A 20,129-nucleotide genomic window follows, 5' to 3' on the forward strand; every position below is an offset into this window, starting at 1 on the left:
CTGAAAGAGATCCAGGGTGGTTAAGTATATGCTAAGGACAGAGATACTGGTCTGCTTTTAGGTATTGATGAGGAAATTGAGCATTAGTACGGATTGTAATAAGATGAGAATAATAGTATTGAAACAAAATAGAATGTGTCATTTTTGTAACATAGGAAAAAGCTTGATTTAGCCTGTGGAATGTAGGGGGAGGAGAAAAAAAAGTGAAACAAAAAGATAAACGAGTATGGAGGTTAAACTAATCAAGACAGATTGTCCAATCTATAGAAAACAAAAAGCTATGTTTATTAAAAAAAAAAATTAAAAGGACACAGGTGGAAGATAAGGGGATGGAAAAATTTACGCTTTTGTCAGATACAGACAAAAAGAAAAAGGAACAACAGATGAAGGGAATAAATTAAGCAGGGACATATGCCCATGCCATAATGTAGAAAACAGTAATTTTTGTCATGTGACATTGATTAAGCAGTTCTTGTCAGAAATCTAATAGAGTGTTTTCAGAAACTGATGAGATGAGACAAAAAGTAAGCAGAGGAAGATGTGGAAAACAAGCAATGATTTGCTCCACCATGTATGTAGAACTCCTTACTCAACAAACGCAGAATGTGTTTTATCTTGGAGGGCGTGTGGACTAGGCACATGCTTCAAATTTTAATGCATCAGGAAGGAAGCCTCACATTCGACCAAATCAACAGTATAGAGGTTCTTTTCTCTAACTACAGTGCTTTAAAATCAGTCATTATTAACAGTAAGATAGCAAAAGTGTTCCATATGTTTGAAATGAAAAGACATACTATGAAATAACCCTCAGGTTAAATAGGAAAAGATAACAAGAATAGCAGAATTTTAAAGCTGAATGATAATAAAAGCACAGTAGTTCAAAAACTGAGATAGCTAGCTAATGGAGTTCTTTGATGGCAATATGTAGCTTTTGTTACTCAAGAAAAAACTAGAAAGTCTGCAACTCTATAAGCTCAATGTATGACACAAAAAATTAGAAAAACACTGTAACATGGTAACCTGAAGAAAACAAAGAAAAAAAGGGAGACAAATATAAATACAGAAAATAAGGGGCAGAGAAAATTAATAAAAGCAAAGAACCAAAATATAGTCCTCTGAAAAATTTCATAAATTATATATAATACTGTTAAAAAGGATGTACATTTTTACCAGTACAGATGAACATTTACATGAAAAGGATGTATGGCTAAAAAAAACTGATGGAAGAAAAAATTAACAACCAATAAATAAATTGTATGTAATGATTATCAAAATTTAATCTTCCTTGCAATATAAAAAGAGGCCCAGACAGTTTGACCAGTGAATTCTATTTAACTCTTATGAAACAGAAAATTCTTGTTTGCACAACTTCTTATAGAACAAAGAATAAAAGCCAACCTATTAAGTTTAATTTTGAAAACAAAAAGCAAGTAAAAAATATTGACCAGATTCACTTATCACATTAAAAACACAAATAATTCAAATCTAGTCATGTATTAAAAAATACTAATAGTACATTGAGACTAAGTTGAATTAATCATAACAGTGAAAGGATGTTTCAGTGCTTTAAAAAATATTTTACTATAATTTACCACATTAATAGCAAAGAATGAGAAATTGCATGATCACTGATAAAAAGCATTTAATAAAGTTTTTTCTTTTTCAAATAGAAGCAGCTCTTACCAAACTTGAAACAGGAAAAGTTTTTTTAGCTTAATAAAGGCTTTATCCTTAGAATCTATAGCAAATGTCATTTTTAATGGAAAAAGACAAAAGTTTAAACTCTTTCTTAAGATTGGGAACAAGACAGGAACACTCGTGTTGCCGCTGTTTATCAACATATTACCAGATACCTGACCAATGTAGTAAGACAAACCGATACCAGTGGAATAATGGAAAGATATAACTATTATTTATAATACAATCATTTATTTAGAAAACCAAAGAGAATCAGCAGAAACTGCTAGCAATAGAAGTATTCAGCTAGGTTGCCAGCTCATAAGAGCAACATAAATAAATCAACAGCTTTTGTCTGTATTGGGAGTAACCAATTATAAACTATGATAAGATACCATTTATAATACTGACATAAACGAAAAGCTATCTAGGAATAAATCTAAGAAAGAATTCGTAAAACATATAAGGGAAATTTAAAACCCTATTACAAGGGTTTTATTATAGAATTATAGACCATAAATGCAGCATTTATAATAAATAGATTGAATATTGTGAAGATATTGTATATCTTCCAAAAAAATTTAAATTCATTGTAATTCTAATCAATGCCTGAACAAGAGTTGTTTTGAAGAGGTATAATTGAATCTAATATTTATATAAGAGAATAAATAAGAGATAAAGAAGGACCTTCTCTTTGCAAGGCATTAATATATATATAGCAGAAGTTGACAAACTACAGTCCATATGCCAAATGCAGCCTGCCTTCTGTTCTTAAAAATAAAGTTTTATTGGGACACAGCCACATCCATTCCTTTATTTATTGTCTGTGGCTACTTTCATGTTGACAAGATAGCCCGAAACTTGCTTCTCAGAGAAAAAATGTGTCTTCCTGTTCTCTAGCATCTATCATAGAAAGGGCTATAATAAAGTCTAGACTCACTCCTATGTACATAGGGGAACTCAGTGTAATCATTTCCAGCAGTTGGTGCTGGGAAAGTTGGTGCACAAAAAGAGAAAAATGAAACCATTTCTGTACTTCAGAAACAGCTCCAAGTAGATTAAACACCTAACTGTTAAGAGTGAACATATAAAGCTAGTAGATGAAAATTTAAGAATACATTTTTGTAATCTTACAGTAGAAGATGGTTTGTTGTGAAATATTCACAGAGCACAAACCACGAGAAGAAAGTTGATGAATACATCAAGACAAGTGCTTTTGTTCAATGGAGTCTGTGATCGAAAAACTAACAGATGGTGAAAATACAACTGTCATGTTTAATACACTAAGATTAATATTTAAATACACAAGGGACTCAAAAAATCAGAAAATAGGAGGGAAGAAACCCAGACAAAAGAGGGAAAAGTATGAATTGGTGATTCATACGAAGAGAAATACATACATACACAGATTGCACTGTGTGTGGGCAGGCTGCTCAGTCGTGTCAGACTCTTTGTGACCCCTAGCCCACCGGGCTCCTCTGTACATGGGATTGTCCAGGCAAGATTACTGGAGTGAGTTGCCATTTCCTCCTCCAGAGAATCTTCCTGACCCAGGGATCACACCTGTGTTTCCTACATTGGCAGGCAAATTCACATTGGAGACTAGCTAATTAAAATTCAAAAATGCCTTTTTGCCTATCATAGAAGTAAAACCTTGGAAATCAGGTACTCTCAAGCATTGACAAGGGTGTGGGAAGATAGAAATCTTCATACATTGCTTCTAGGAATGCAAAATGATCCATAATGTTTTTAAGGTTACAAGTATCTATATAACCTAAAACCCAATAATGGGACTAGCATAGATGCCCACAGAAATATATGTAAGTATGATTATCTCAGTGTTATTTGTGGTGAAAGACTGAGAAAGCTAGTTCTTCTGCACTGAAAGAATAGAAGAGGAAAATGACAGTGGAGTGCAATGAGAGAATAAGCGGTTAGAGAGGGAATTACGTCTACTTATAACATTCTCTAAAACAGCATTGAGAGAAAGAGAGATTTAAAGCATGACACAACTTCTATACAAATTTTAAAACTATGTACAGGATTTTAACACATAAGTGAAGTCGCTCAGTTGTGTCCGACTCTTTGCGACCCCATGGACTGTAGCATACCATGCTCCTCCGTCCATGGGATTTTCCAGGCAAGAGTACTGGAGTGGGTTGCCATTTCCTTCTCCAGAGGATCTTCCTGACCCAGGGTTTGAACCCGGGTCTTCTGCATTGTAGGCAGATGCTTTACCGTCTGAGCCACCAGGGAAGTCCTTTGACACATAAAGTATTTATGAAAAATACAGTGGAGCTTATAAATACAGCATTAGTTAGTTGCTCAGTCATGTCCAACTCTTTCTGACCCCGTAGCTGGGGGCTCACCAGGCTTTTCTGTCCGTGGGATTCTCCAGGCAAGAATACTGGAGCGGGTTGCCATTTCCTTCTCCAGGAGTTCTTCCAGGCTCAGGGATGAAACCTGGGTCTCCTGCATTGTAGGCAGACTCTTTACCATGTATTTATTAAAAAAAAACAAACGTTGAAGCTTAAAAATATAGCATTATATTTGGTAAAGAAAAAAAAAAAAAAAAGCCCCAGGCTGGGAAAGGAAGGAATGGGTTTGGGTATAGAGGATGAAGTGAAAATAAGAAAAATGAAAATCAGAAGAGAGTCTTTGATGGACTGGCAATAGTAGCTCATCGACTCAAGCGTATGCTTAAGTCAACTCTGTAAAATTATTCATTAGAGGAAACAACGTCCACGGACGTTAGTCCTTTCAGAATTGTTCAGATGCTCAACCAGTGTCATCAGGTATGGGTCTCTCTCTGTACTTTGGTTTTCCTGGCTTCAGTGTTGGCTCTGATAAGAGGCAGACTCTTTCTAGGGTATTCTTTAGCTCTTTCAAGTTCACAGCAACTAAGCAGAAAGAAAGCACTCTGCCCATAGTATGAGCAGTCATCCTCTCATGAATATCCTTTCTTTGGCTGGTTCATTTTTTCTCCTGTGAGCACCCCTGAATCAGTCATGTAACAAAGGACTAAGGGTGCCTGGGTCACTTTCCCATCCCTAGAACAAGGCAGTAGGAAGAACACAACATATGGAATATGGTGGGATACTACCCAAACAGAAATTACAGTGATATGACCAGAACCACGGCAAATGGATGCTAAGGGAGCAAAAATACACAGGTAACTTAGGGAACTTGAATCAATGCTGTTTGAAGAATGATTGAATTGAATTATATGCTCATTCTAGAAAAACTGGGGGAAATGAAAAACACAGGTTAACTTCAAATGTCTAAAGCACTTCCACTTGCATGAAACTTGTTTTATATGATCCGTCAAACCATAAATCCACGATGAAAGGTGAACTTGGTATGAAGGGCAGCTATGTAATTGCTGAAGCTGGTTATCTGAAAAGGATTGGTTAGTGAATTTCATATCACTGTGTATATTCGAGCATAGGCTAGCCAGCTACCTGGCAAATATTTTGTAGGAAAAGATTGGGAGAATAGATGGGTTTAACCAGTGGTTCTGAATCATCCATGAACAGTATGAAAAGGCAAAATGATAGGATACCAAAAAAGGGAACTCCGCAGGTCATTAGGTGCCCAATATGCTACTGGAGATTAGTGGAGAAATAACTCCAGAAAGAATGAAGGGATGGAGCCAAAGCAAAAACAATACCCAGTTGTGGATGTGACTGGTGATAGAAGCAAGGTCCGATGCTGTAAAGAGCAATATTGCATAGGAACCTGGAATGTCAGGTCCATGAATCAAGGCAAATTGGAAGTGGTCAAACGAGATGGCAAGAGTGAATGTCAACATTCTAGGAATCAGCGAACTAAAACGGACTGGAATGGGTGAATTTAACTCAGATGACCATTATATCTACTACTGTGGGCAGGAATCCCTCAGAAGAAATGGAGTAGCCATCATGGTCAACAAAAGAGTCCAAAATGGCAGTAGTTGGATGCAATCTCAAAAATGACAGAATGATCTCTGTTCATCTCCAAGGCAAACCATTCAATATCACAGTTATTCAAGTCTATGCCCTAACCAGTAACACTGAAGAAGCTGAAGTTGAATGGTTTTATGAAGACCTACAAGACCTTTTAGAACTAACACCCAAAAAAGATGTCCTTTTCATTATAGGGGACTGGAATGCAAAAGTAGGAGGTCAAGAAACCCCTGGAGTAACAGGCAAATTTAGCCTTGGAATGCGGAATGAAGCAAGGCAAAGACTAATAGAGTTTTGCCAAGAAAATGCACTGGTCATAGTAAACACCCTCTTCCAACAACACAAGAGAAGACTCAAACAGAAATCAGATTGATTATATTCTTTGCAGCCAAAGATGGAGAAGCTCTATACAGTCAACAAAAACAAGACCAGGAGCTGACTGTGGCTTAGATCATGAACTCCTTATTACCAAATTCAGATTGACATTGAAGAAAGTAGGGAAAACCACTAGACCATTCAGGTATGACCTAAATCAAATCCCTGATGATTATACAGTGGAAGTGAGAAATAGATTTAAGGGTCTAGATCTGATAGATAGAGTGCCTGATGAACTATGGAATGAGGTTCGTGACATTGTAGAGGAGACAGGGATCAAGACCATCCCCATGGAAAAGAAATGCAAAAAAGCAAAATGGCTGTCTGGGGAGGCCTTACACATAGCTGTGAAAAGAAGAGAGGCAAAAAGCCAAGGAGAAAAGGAAAGAGATAAGCATCTGAATGCAGAGTTCCAAAGAATAGCAAGAAGAGATAAGAAAGGCTTCCTCAGCGATCAATGCAAAGAAATAAAGGAAAACAACAGAATGGGAAAGACTAGAGATCTCTTCAAGAAAATAAGAGATACCAAGGGAACATTTCATGCAAAGATGGGCTCGATAAACGACAGAAGTGGTCTGGACCTAACAGAAGCAGAAGATATTAAGAAGAGGTGGCAAGAATACACGGAAGAACTGTACAAAAAAGATCTTCACGACCCAGATAATCATGATGATGTGATCACTAATCTAGAGCCAGACATCTTGGAATGTGAAGTCAAGTGGGCCTTAGAAAGCATCACTATGAACAAAGCTAGTGGAGGTGATGGAATTCCAGTTGACCTGTTTCGAATCCTGAAAGATGATGCTGTGAAAGTGCTGCACTCAATATGCCAGCAAATTTGGAAAACTCAGCAGTGGCCACAAGACTGGAAAATGTCCGTTTTCATTCCGATTCCAAAGGCAATGCAAAAGAATGCTCAAACTACCACACAATTGCACTCATCTCACACGCTAGTAAAGTAATGCTCAAAATTCTCCAAGCCAGGCTTCAGCAATACGTGAACCATGAACTCCCTGATGTTCAAGCTGGTTTTAGACAAGACAGAGGAACCAGAGATCAAATTGCCAATATCCGCTGGATCATCGAAAAAGCAAGAGAGTTCCAGAAAAACATCTATATCTGCTTTATTGACTATGCCAAAGCCTTTGACTGTGTGGATCACAAGAAACTGTGGAAAATTCTGAAAGAGATGGGAATACCAGACCACCTGACCTTCCTCTTGAGAAATCTGTGTGCAGTTCAGGAAGCAACAGTTAGAACTGGACATGGAACAACAGACGGGTTCCAAATAGGAAAAGGAGTACGTCAAGGCTGTATATTGTCACCCTGCTTATTTAACTTCTGATAGCAGAGTAGCATCATGAGAAACGCTGGACTGGAAGAAACACAAGCTGGAATCAAGATTGCCGGGAGAAATATCAATAACCTCAGATATGCAGATGATACCACCCTTAAGGCAGAAAGTGAAGAGGAACTAAAAAGCCTCTTGATGAAAGTGAAAGAGGAGAGTGAAAAATTTGGCTTAAATCTCAACATTGAGAAAACGAAGATCATGGCATCTGGTCCCATCACTTCATGGGAAATAGACGGGGAAACAGTGGAAACAGTGTCAGACTTTATTTTTTTGGGCTCTAAAATCACTGCAGATGGTGACTGCAGCCATGAAATTAAAAGACTCTTACTCCTTGGAAGAAAAGTTATGACCAACCTAGATAGTATATTCAAAAGCAGAGACATTACTTTGCCGACTAAGGTCCGTCTAGTCAAGGCTGTGGTTTTTCCTGTGGTCATGTATGGATGTGAGAGTTGGACTGTGAAGAAGGCTGAGCGCCGAAGAATTGATGCTTTTGAACTGTGGTGTTGTAGAAGACTCTTGAGGGTCCCTTGGACTGCAAGGAGATCCAACCAGTCCATTCTGAAGGAGATCAGCCCTGGGATTTCTTTGGAAGGAATGATGCTAAAGCTGAAGCTCCAGTACTTTGGACACCTCATGCGAAGAGTTGACTCATTGGAAAAGACTCTGATGCTGGGTGGGATTGAGGGCAGGAGGAGAAGGGGACAACCGAGGATGAGGTGGCTGGATGGCATCACTGACTGGATGGACGTGAGTCTGAGTGAACTCCGGGAGATGGTGATGGACAGGGAGGCCTGGTGTGCTGCGATTCATGGGGTCACAAAGAGTTAGACACAACTGAGTGACTGAACTGAACTGAATTATCCAGATATCTTATTATAGCTTAGAATTCTGGGCCCTTCTCTCAGAGTTTCCAGTTTGGTAGCTTTGTAGTAGGACTCAAGAATTTGCATTTCTAATTTCCCCAGGTGCTGTTGATACTATTGCTCCAGGAACACACCTTGAAAACCTCTGGGTTAGATGATTTTCAATATCCACAATGAACTTTCATTTTTATGAGATAGTTGTACTTGTTCTCCGTTCAGTTGCTCAGTCATGTCACGCTCTGTGACCCCATGAACTGCAGCATGTCAGATTTTCCTATCCATCACCAGCTCCCAGAGTTTGCTCAAACTCATGTACATTGAGTTGGTGATGCCATCCAACCATCTTATCCTTTGTTGTCCCCTTCTCCTCCTGCTTTCAATCTTTCCCAACATCAGGGTCTTTTCCAATGAGTCAGTTCTTCACATCAAGTGGCCAAAGCATTGGAGCTTCAGCTTTAGCATCAGTCCTTCCAATGAATATTCAGGGGTGATTTCCTTTAGGATGGACTGGTTGGATCTCCTTGCTGTCAAGGGACTCTCAAGAGTCTTCTCCAACACCACAGTTCAAATGTATCCATTCTTTGGCACTCAGCTTTCTTCACAGTCCACTCTCACATCCATACATGACTACTGGAAAAACCATAACTTTGACAAAGACTTACCTTTGTCTCTGCTGTTTAATATGCTGTCTAGGTTGGTCATAGCTTTTCTTCCAAGGAGCAAGCATCTTTTAATTTCACGGCTGCAGGTACCATCTGTGGTAATTTTGGAGCCCCCCAAAATAAAGTTTCCCACTGTTTCCATTATTTCCCCATTTATTTGCCATGAAGTGATGGGACCAGATGCCACGATCTTCATTTTTTGAATGTTGAGTTTTAAGCCAGCTTTTTAACTCTCCTCTTACGCTTTCATCAAGAGGCTCTTTTGTTCCTCTTCTCTTTCTGCCATGAGGATAATATCATCTGCATATCTCAGGTTATTGATGTTCTAGACAGCAGTATTTGTATATTGAGGCACATTATCCATACTCTCCCTTCGTACCTGAAATGTGTTAAATTCTGGCTATATGGGTACTTCTAAATTAGATGGATTTTGCCTAGCCCTCTGTTAACTGCTGGGCCACTGAAAACATTAGGGGCATGAAGCAACTGGACGTTTATTGGTATGCGTTATAAACCAGTCCTCCATTTTCTTATGGCATCCTTTTTGTAATCCTATTTCTGTTTTCCCATGAGGATTCAGTTTTCATCAGTTTTGTAGTAGGGTTGTTCCTGAATTAGAAAGCCAAAGTGGTTTCCCAAGGTGGATGTGTATTTCCTTTCATTCAGAGAGAAACTGTCCTGTATAGACATTGACTAATAAAAAAATCATTCCTTGGTACCCTGGATGTCAAGTGTCAAATCGTGCTTTTCCCCATCTTCTTACCCAACCCCAGCCTGTGGCCCCCCCTAGGAAGGAGGATATGAAACACTTCACTTATCTTGCTCCATACTACCTCTACATCAACCAGGAATTGTTTTCATTTTGAACTCTATTTTATTTCTTCTTCTTTTTCCTCAGATTTTTTTCCTCTTAATTTTTGAAAGTTTGCTATAATAGTTCTCTGGGAGTACACACATGTTTTTGTAATTGTACACAAGGTCGAAGAGCATTTGTACTTTTTATAAATTGCTTTTAGATAAAGATAAAACCATTTGAAAAAAGAGAGACCCCAGAGATACCTCTTTAAGAGTTAGAAGGTTTATAGTCAATGCTTAACCATGAACATTTTCAGCTTAGCAAAAATGAAACAGATGGTTAAAAACAGTACCTGACAGATTGGACCTAGAGGATTTGAGTTCAGGTGGCTACTTGAAGAGCAGAGGGATTTAAGAAGACTTGTTGTCTGTGTGTGAGCTTTTGCTTGAAAACACTAAATCCAGCGCTGGTAGGGAGAGTGGGATATTTTAAGAGGACTTACCCGAATACATCTTCAGTTCAGTCGCTCAGTCGTGTCCGGCTCTTTGCGACCCCATGAATTGCAGCATGCCAGGCCTCCCAACTCCCGGGGTTTACTTAAACTCATGTCCATCAAGTTGGTGATGCCATCCAGCCATCTCAAACTCTGTCATCCCCTTCTCCTCCTGCCCCCAATCCCTCCTAGCATCAGGGTATTTTCCAATGAGTCAACTTTTCGCATGAGGTGGTCAAAGTATTGGGGTCTCAGCTTTAGCATCAGTCCTTCCAGTGAACACCCAGGACTGATCTCCTTTAGAATGGACTGGTTGGATCTCCTTGCGGTCCAAGGGACTCTCAGGAGTCTTCTGAATCACCACAGTTCAACAGTATCAATTCTTTGGTGCTCAGCTTTCTTCACAGTCCAACTCTCACATCCATACATCTTAGTGAACATTAAATATGGGGCAGCTTTAATGATGTCTTCTTGATAGCTAAGGATCTGTAGTAATAGACTCTGCTTTCTTTAAATTTGTGTATGATCTGAGTTTCTCAATGGAATTTGATGAATGTCCATTTTCTACATCCTCTTCTCTTCCAGACTTCAATTTGAGGAAATGTCATTCAGATTTGGCCAACATCTCATCAAGCCCTCCGTGGTGTTTCTCAAAACAGAACTGTCCTTTGCCTTGGTGAACAGGAAGCCTGTGGTACCTGGACGTATCCTTTTTTTTTTTTAAGAGAGAAAACAGACCAAATGAACACAGCCATTAACCTCTAGTATTCGACCAAAAAGGTAAGCAAGGAATCCTCCTGTCTCCCCCTTTGGAGAAACCAGGTAGGACAATATTCACATTTATTCTGAATCCAGTTGGTGGCACCAGTAATATGCTTGATCAGTGCTGCAGAACTTCTGAAAAGGAGTTGCTTAGCAACTGTGGCTTTGGAGGTGAGTTTTTGCATGACCTTTTCACTGTTGTGGCTGTGTAAATAAATAGGTGCTTCTAAAATGGATCCAATGAATATCCTTAGCACTTTGTTTTCAGGTGTCAAGTGTGCACTTTAATAGTAAGATAAGAGATTGGGTGATGCACTTGTGTTGTGGAAGTAAGGTGTTACATGAAGATTTGAGACTGGCTTGGTTTCTTTACCTCTTGGAGATCATTCAAGCTGTGAATTTTAATTGCACTCAAACACATAAATATACTACAAAATATATATATATATTTTATGTTAGAGTCTGAGATAGCATTTTCTCTTGGAAAACATCCCAGCTCCTAGATCATTGTCTGGTGCCATTGGTGGTGTGGGGTATTTTATTTCCCTCTGACCATCGATTTCAGTAGAAGCTTTATTCTTTGCGGTGGGAGAGGGAGAATTTGGTGAAATGCCCTGGAGAGTTGTTTTTATGTTGTTGAAAGTATCACTCGTGACTGTATGTGGATGACATTTGTACTAACTCTTCAAAAATTTTATTCCCCCCCACCCACCCCAACTTAATTTACTATGCAGAGGGCAACAAAGTATGAAATGTTGTATTTTAAGATCATAAGCATTTCCACATTGAGACATGCTTCTACTTTGAAATAAATTTCTCGGTAATTCTGAGTATATAAAAGTGTCAAGATTTTTTCTAAGAGTGAGTTATATTTTTTTAAATGGGATTTTTGAAAATGCTTGAAAACTTGATGAATCATCTTCTTTCTTGATCATGTAACTACTAATAAAACATGCAGCAAAAGATAATTGTGGTTTTTGTGGTAGACTCCCAAATTTCTTGATTTGAACTTTTAACCAAAATAAATTTCATAAATTTATAAAACTAATAATAATATCAACAAGCTAGTAAATAATATATATTTTTCTTAATAATATTTAACTTTTAAATTTATAAAAATATTTAATTTTATAAGTATATAAGATCAGATAATTTCATCTTCTGTTTATTAAAGTAAAAACTCTAAAAGGATGTAGGATGCTCCTATAAAATGACAGTTTTTAAGTTGTGTAACATTTTCATATTGAGTTTCTCCAAAAGACCTTGAAGTTCTTGAAATAACACAGGCGTTTTATTTTCTCATTTGATTTTGCTGCAAGTCTGTAGTTGCCTTTTTCCTTTGAGGAATATTTTTTTAAGCAAAATGTCTAATTCCTGTGTCAAAAGGATAATGTTTAAATGCCATCTCTCTTTGGGTGTCAGTTTTAATTGACTTTTGTCAAAGAACTGAGGGAATTTGGGGTGAAAATGTGAATTTAGATGAACGAATCTTAATGCTTCGGACTGACAGAATATGAGATTGTAGAGCTGCACTTTTTAAAAAACGGTTAATAATGGAATAAACTTTGATTTTTTTTTAAACTCCTATATTAACGGTAAGAAACTTGATTTTTCATGGTCTTTTTAACCACCTCTGAAAGTGTGCTGTGTAAGACCTGGGTCATATATGTGTTTGAACTGAAATAGAGGTGTCTGCTTCAAGGGAAATATTTATAGTGAACAGTGAGCAGTCAGTGAATGATGACTAGTTTTGTTCCAGATGGCACTGAAATTGCCATTTTGAAAATGAGTCCTGGTTGATTATCACCTCGTTGAGTAAATGCCAAGGACAAGGGGAGCGTTGTATTAAAATCAACAACCTCAGTTTGTTTGGAAGGTAGCAAGAAGGACTCAGCTCTGTCCAAGGCTGAGAATGGTACACTCAGTGCAATCAGCGTACTCTGTAAAGCTCTTTTACGTCTATAGTGTTTAAAGTAATTTCAGGGGCAGTGGATAATGGATTCAAACAATCCTTTTTATATAATGATTCTGAAACTTTTTATTTTACTTTACCTTGGTAAACTCTCTTAGGTGACAATTGTGAGAAGAATTTTATTAAGTAACTCATTTGCTTGCGTGAAGTAATAGTCTTTTGTCCTGTGATTTGGAAATTGAAACAGTGAATAGCTCTGCCTACTAGTTCAGTTCAGTTCAGTCTCTCAGTCGTGTCCGACTCTTCGCGACCTCATGAATTGCAGCACGCCAGGCCTCCCTGTCCATCACCATCTCCCGGAGTTCACTCAGACTCACGTCCATCGAGTCCGTGATGCCATCCAGCCATCTCATCCTCGGTCATCCCCTTCTCCTCCTGCCCCCAATCCCTCCCAGCATCAGAGTCTTTTCCAATGAGTCAACTCTTCGCATGAGGTGTCCAAAGTACTGGAGCTTCAGCTTTAGCATCATTCCTTCCAAAGAAATCCCAGGGTTGATCTCCTTCAGAATGGACTGGTGGATCTCCTTGCAGTCCAAGGGACCCTCAAGAGTCTTCTACAACACCACAGTTCAAAGGCATCAATTCTTCGGCGCTCAGCCTTCTTCACAGTCCAACTCTCACATCCATACATGACCACAGGAAAAACCACAGCCTTGACTAGACGGACCTTAGTCGGCAAAGTAATGTCTCTGCTTTTGAATATACTATCTAGGTTGGTCATAACTTTTCTTCCAAGGAATAAGCGTCTTAATTTCATGGCTGCAGTCACCATCTGCAGTGATTTTGGAGCCCCCCAAAATAAAGTCTGACACTGTTTCCACTGTTTCCTCATCTATTTCCCATGAAGTGATGGGACCAGATGCCATGATCTTCGTTTTCTGAATGTTGAGCTTTAAGCCAACATTTTCACTCTCCTCTTTCACTTTCATCAAGAGGCTTTTTAGTTCCTCTTCACTTTCTGCATTTCATAAAATAAATGGTGAAATGGTTGCAGCAGACCATCACTGCCCCTCCTGCTCCCTGCCCCTCCTGCTCCCTGCCCCGTCCTCCGCAGTGCTCTACCCTGCCTGCCCTAAATAAGCCCCTTGTTGTGGGTCTTCTAGGTCTTCTGATTCTCTACCCCTGGACTTCCTCAGCCCAGCCTACAGCTCTCTCTGAACCACAGCTCTGATGTCACCACTCTCCTATTCCTTTGCAAAAAATCACTGATGAATATAATGGATATCATTTTATTTGAGAATTGTTGTTCAGTCACTCAAATGTGTTCAGCTCTTTGTGATCCCATGAACTGCAGCACACCAGGCTTACCTGTCATTCACTATCTCCCAGAGTTTACTCAAACTGATGTCCATTGAGTTGGTGATGCCATCCAATCATCTCATTGTTGTCCCCTTCTCCTCCTGACCTCAATCTTTCCCAGCATCAGGGTCTTTTCCAACTTGAGGATAAAGTCCAAATTTCTTAGCATCCCTTTAAAAGACTTCCACTCTCTTAACTCACCCCCCCCCCCCCCCCCCCCGCTTTCCAGCTACTCCCTTAAACAGCTGTTGTAGTTCCCTCTACCTGCTGGCTCCCACTCTCCCTCGTGCTTCTCTCTTCACCTCGCGGTCCTTCCCTTCCTTTCCACTTGAACGAAAGTGCTTACTTCGATACCTGTCCTGCCCTCTTAGGGAAAAAACAGTTCCATCCTTTTTGTGACCCTTGATTCCTTATTCGCATGTTGATTTATTCAATGGTTTATCACTGAGCTACTCTCTCCCAAGCACCATGCCAAACACTAATCCCAGTCTGCCCCAGACCAGAGCTGTGTTCATTTCTGTTTGTCTGTGTGTGGAGTTGCATTCCCGGGAAGAGGTGGGGGCAAAATCAGCTCTTAGTATGTCTCTTTTTCTTAGCACCCAGAATATTGTGTTGACTGAATTTAAAGTGAATCTGTAAACATCAGGAGCTTGTGGATAGTTTTAGTTAATACTGAGATCCTGCCTTTCCTGTATTCCCATGCACAAAGCCATGTCTTATCAACATTTTATTCCAGATTTATTAGTATCTCATCCAGTTCTCCCTGCATGCTCTGTCAGTTACAGTTCTCTTTACTGTTAAGAGTGTCTTGTATTAAGTCTAAATGCAGTGAATGGACTGACGACATATGGGAAGAGATTCTTTTCCATTTTTTTCTGACTGTGTTAATTGGCCAATGGACGAGTCTCTATTTTAAGGGCAGTATATTGCTATCTTGTTGTGAACTGGAAAATTCTATTTTGTGTTTGTGATGATTTCTTTTTTAAAAGAGTGTTGAGGTGGCCTCTGGGGAATGTGCCATTCAGAAGAGACTTGTAAATGTCATCTTTGAACTTGTGTCCTCTCTTAACATTTAGCTCCCCACTCCTCAACCTTTTTTTTTTCCACTTTACTCAATGGCTCACTTCATACGTTCCTGAGGAGGAAAAGAACCGTCAGATCGGGGGCTGCAGCTAAGCTTTTGAAGCAAGACTGTTTGCTTCCATTCTCAGAAGAGCCACTTACATCCCTCCTCATCCCCACCTAAAGCAGACACTGCTGCTCGTTGCACACAGTGTTTAAAGTTGATTGAATAGGCTTTGGCCTCTGTGGTGCAACGCTCTGGAAGCATATGTCTGAAGGTCTTTAATCCCTTAATTTCCTGTTGCTGGGAAATGCTTTTCAGGGAGTCTTGGAAAGAGAACAGAAGCATTTTGGAGGTTGCATCTTGAGAATTCTGCAGCCAACGTTTTATTCATGTACTTGGTGCAGCCCAGCTATTGTTCGTGGCTTGAAAACATTTGAGTCAACGTGGTTAATACTTGTCTCCACTCCACTCCCCTTGCATCGGGCTGTGTCTACCTCTCATCTTGAGGTGAGCATGAAAAATGAATTTGAACATTAGTGGAATCCATTTGGGGACTGGGGCTTTTATTGTAAATAAAATTATTCATTTGTTACGTCCTGTAGTTTTCAGCAGACAATGTATTGATCTTTGAATTGCTATTCAGCATGGCATATGGGGCTCTGACATAAGGGGAACATGGCCACGTTTGTGGACAGGTTGAATGCATTGTGTAATGATAGAAACAAACCTTGCTTGCTGGCCATACTATATTATACAAATCATTTGTCAACAGTTTATTGAATCTGTTATTAAAAAGAGCAGATTCTTCCAAGCGGGAGCATCACACACAGAATGTTATCAGGGCCAAGCCACGTTAGGATGATACATTGAGGACAGCCTTACAAAGTGTATTTGTGAAGAATTAGAGTAGGTAACTTAAAGGACATTTCTGCTGACATATTAGAAACAAAAGTTTGGTGCAAGGGAAATTGTGTTCTAAGGTCTAACTTCAATAGATAAAAAAGAAAAATCCGGCAATTGCCTTTTAATACAAAATTTTACCTCCCTAAGCAAGCAGTGTTCTGTTTTCAGGCCATTGCCATATTGAGTATTCTTGAAATAAAGGAACAGATAATAAAAATAGCTTCATTACTTAACAGTGCTTCTTACGGAATAGATGCTATAGATAAAAGTGCCCTTTTAGTCCTTCTGTAAAAATCAGAAATATTTGTCATTTCCTGAGTAGGTTGTAATCTTGTGAATTTCTTTAATTGTTCAGGAAACTGCAGTTATTAGTGATCTCATGATCTTTTCATTTCTGAAAAAGAGTTTCTTTTAAAACCTTCCTGTGCAAATAAAATGAGTGCCAGCACTATTTTAATATCTTTATTACTAAAGATAGGCCTTTTTGCTCTTGAAATTTCCCTAAGCATATGCCTACCCCAGCCCCCAACCCCCCCACCATTTTTGGGCCTGTTGTATATTACCCAGCTTAAAATACTGTAGGAGATGTGTTCAAAGTTGAGCATATACCCTTTGTCCTGAGCTGAGTAGTGGGAAAAGTTGGTTTCCTTGTGGTCATGTTTTTCTTGACTTCATTTGGCAGATTGTTGTGTCCAAAAGATCTGCAAGCAGCAGCGATTGCTCAGAGTGTTCTTATGCTGTTTATGAGGGAAAGGTTTCCGTATAAATGTGTGCCTACCTTTGGGTCAGTAGAGTACATTGCCTCCAGCTTGAACAGTTTTTTACAGCATTCGTCAGGAGCAACACAGAAAGCTCTTCTATGCTTTCAGCGTGCGCTAAATTGACTGATATCTTTTTTCAGTGTCCAGAACCTAGCACAGAGGATCCTGCCAGCCCCCATTACAAGACAAACCTTGTGTGTCTGTCATCTATCTTGGCTTGTCATCTGAGGAGTTACTGCTCAGAGAGAAAATATGGTTATCTGCTGTTTCTCGGGTTGGTAGTGAGCTCATAGTGTTGAGTAGGATTCTGAGGCTGTATGCAGGGGCAGTGGGCAGTAACTACCACAGGTAGCGGAGTAGAAAGGCTCCTTGCCAAGACTTTTCCTCTTGGGTTTATTTCTCATTCTTGGAGCTGAGACTGGCATCTTTATTTTTTATTATAGACAGAATGATAGATTTGAAGGGTTTAATAGATTCTTTGTGTGTGTGTGTGTGCAACGAACATTTGAAATTGGATGGAGAAAAATGTGTGGATTTTATATATTTTGCCCCAGTGACTTCAAATAAAGGTGACTCACCCATGAAACAGTGTGCCTGAGGCGTGTACACACTGATCTCTAGACTTCATCCAGCCCCCTTCCTGCTGGCCACCATCTCTCCCTGGCTCCTTGCAGCCTACTGGTTGGTGAGGATACTGGTGAGTGGTGATTTTGTGGTTCACTTTGCCCCTACACTTCATCCCTTAGTTGTGACTGTTTACCTTTGACCTTGACTGCTTCTCCATAATGGGATTTACCTTCTAGCTTCAGGACCTACTGTGAGTGGGGTGAGATGAGCTGGCTTGACCATGGTGATGCGTTTGAGGAGGAAAGTCCTGATGGCTTTTAAATCAGAGCTTTTAGAAGGTTTCTGTATTCTCTTAGAATTACACAAAGCCCACAGAATTATTTTACAACCACAAAAAGATACCTTTGCCACCTGCCAATCTCTCACAGAACATAATCCTATTAGTGTGTGTGTGTGTGTGTGTGTGTGTGTGTGTGTGTGAGTGAGTTAGGGAACAGGAGATGCTCTGTCTCCAGCTCCAGCAAATGGTGGGATGATAATTATATGTGTTTAAAATAACACTTTGAATATTCTTCATATTAATTGCAAAAATGAATATCCTGTATAGAATGCCATTCCCCATTTCTATTTATTTCCATGTGAAACTTTCCTCAGGTAATTTTAAACTCTCATGGTTAACAGTATCTGAACTTGTTCATTATATTCTGGGCATATTTTTGACCTGCTTCCCAGGCAAGCTATCAGATTGTGAGCAACAGGAAAAGGCTGGTCACGGTGTTGCCAGCCTTGCACTTGTAACAGAACATAATTAGAAGTAATGAATGGAATAATACATCATTATTCACAAGAAATGTCATGTAATTAACTCAGATAACACAAAATATATCCTAATTTCCATTTGGAATGAAAATAGATTTGTTAGAACATCAGTAGGCAGTTTAATGTTTATCCTATATTTTCATACACATATCAAAACTGTTAAAATCTATTGAATGAATATACATGGATTTTCCACAACACAATAAGTCAAGATGTCTTTCTTTCGCTAATAGAGTCTTATGTGTATGCCTTGTTTATTATATATACATAATTTATATATATGTTCCAGTCTTAGAATTAGCATAATTAATTTATATTTATTGCAAATTAATGATCTAATTTATTTACTTAGCTCCCATTTCCTTCCTCAAACTAATCGACTGAAAAAATAACTATAAATTTGCAAATAGCTCTTGGGCACAAATCCTAAATTGGCCTTATCCTCAGAACTCTCTGTAATAGTAGGTATCTGAACTAGTTTTGCAGTCTAAATTGTTTTCCTGAGATTTCCGTTCCAGGCTTTAAATATGCCTCGAGTCTTGGCTTGGCTTAGATGGACCCACAGCTGGGGATCAGGCATATGGCTGGATATCTTAGGCAGAGGACTTATTTTTAGATGCAGCAATTAATATGACACACAGCAGTGACCAATGTCCTAATGTCAGTGTATTTCCTGGAAGTTCTCTGCTCTGTCACAACGCCATCCTGTTAATTTCTGCTTTGTGGGAAGATCTGGAGTGACCCAGGGGAGGAGGCAGAGAAGTGTGAGCAGCTCCCAGGAGGCAGTATGGGCAGAACTGTTACAATATTTTAATAGCAGGCACGGGCGTGCCAGTGGATGCAGTCAGCTACAGCCCTGGTTTTAGAAATGAACACTGATAGGAGGAAGCTGCGTTTCCATCCTGTGGCTCAAGCCTGGTATTCGCTCTTAAACACCATGGAGACTGGCATAGAATAGCAGAGTCACCAATGAATTAAAAACACCAAAATTCTTTCTTTGTTTTAAATGGCTGGCTTCCTCACAGTGGAATGGTAACTGCCTAACACCGTTATAGGGGAAAACTTAAGTGCAGCAGGAAAGGGTTGAGACAGTGGTTTCTTGGTCTGTCTGTCTCACGCGTGTGAATGTGGTAGGGATGAAGAGTGTGTATGTACATGCATTCAACTTGCCAACATATTTTATTGAAAATAATGTCATAGAAATAAATTGATTGAAAGACGTTTTTGCTGTTGTCACACTGTCATGTCCGACTCTTTGCCAACCCCATGGATGCAGCGCACCAGGCTTCTCTGTCCTTTGCGATCTCCCAGAGTTTGCTCAGACTCATGTCCCTTGTGTCGTTGATGCCATCCAACCATCTCATCCTCTGTCACCCCCTTCTCCTCCTGCGCTCAGGTTTTCCCAGCATCATGGTTTTTTCCTAATGAATCAGCTCTTCGCATCAGGTGGCCCGAGTATTGGAGCTTTGATGCTGAAATTGAAATAAGTGAATTAAATAATATTTTATGATGAGCAATGGATTGTTGAGGTCACTATTTTGTTCTATCCCCTCTGACCAGTTGGAATGGGAAGGCAGAGTCTCAGGCCAGTGTTGGCTGTAATTCATGGGAGTCAAGACTTCACCCAAAACTCTGGATCCTCATTCTGTTCCTCTTTCTGCCACTTCTAGTTGCTGTCCCATGTGCTCCAAACCTTTTTGTACCATTCGTTAGGTGTTTTGAGGAGTTCTTTTCCCTGGAGTCTTAAACATCCCCATTTTTCCTGCTTTCCAGTGCTATATTGTTGTCCGTCTACACTCTGTCATTTATAATG

At 39.4% G+C, this 20,129-nt stretch overlaps 1 protein-coding gene across 5 annotated transcripts in view; it reads left to right on the plus strand.

Moving 5' to 3' along the window:
- The window catches only part of FHIT (fragile histidine triad), a 1,556,965-nt gene that overhangs the window by 715,239 nt on the left and 821,597 nt on the right, over positions 1-20,129 (plus strand). For all 5 annotated transcript variants that reach the window (XM_005695769.3, XM_018038276.1, XM_018038275.1 and 2 more), the window contains one exon: positions 10,753-10,871. In XM_005695769.3, coding sequence (XP_005695826.1) covers positions 10,769-10,871 — 103 coding nt within the window. In that variant the 5' untranslated portion in view covers positions 10,753-10,768. The remainder of the gene's footprint in view (positions 1-10,752; positions 10,872-20,129) is intronic.

Source organism: Capra hircus, chromosome 22, assembly GCF_001704415.2.
Source record: "Capra hircus breed San Clemente chromosome 22, ASM170441v1, whole genome shotgun sequence".
NCBI lineage: Eukaryota > Metazoa > Chordata > Mammalia > Artiodactyla > Bovidae > Capra > Capra hircus.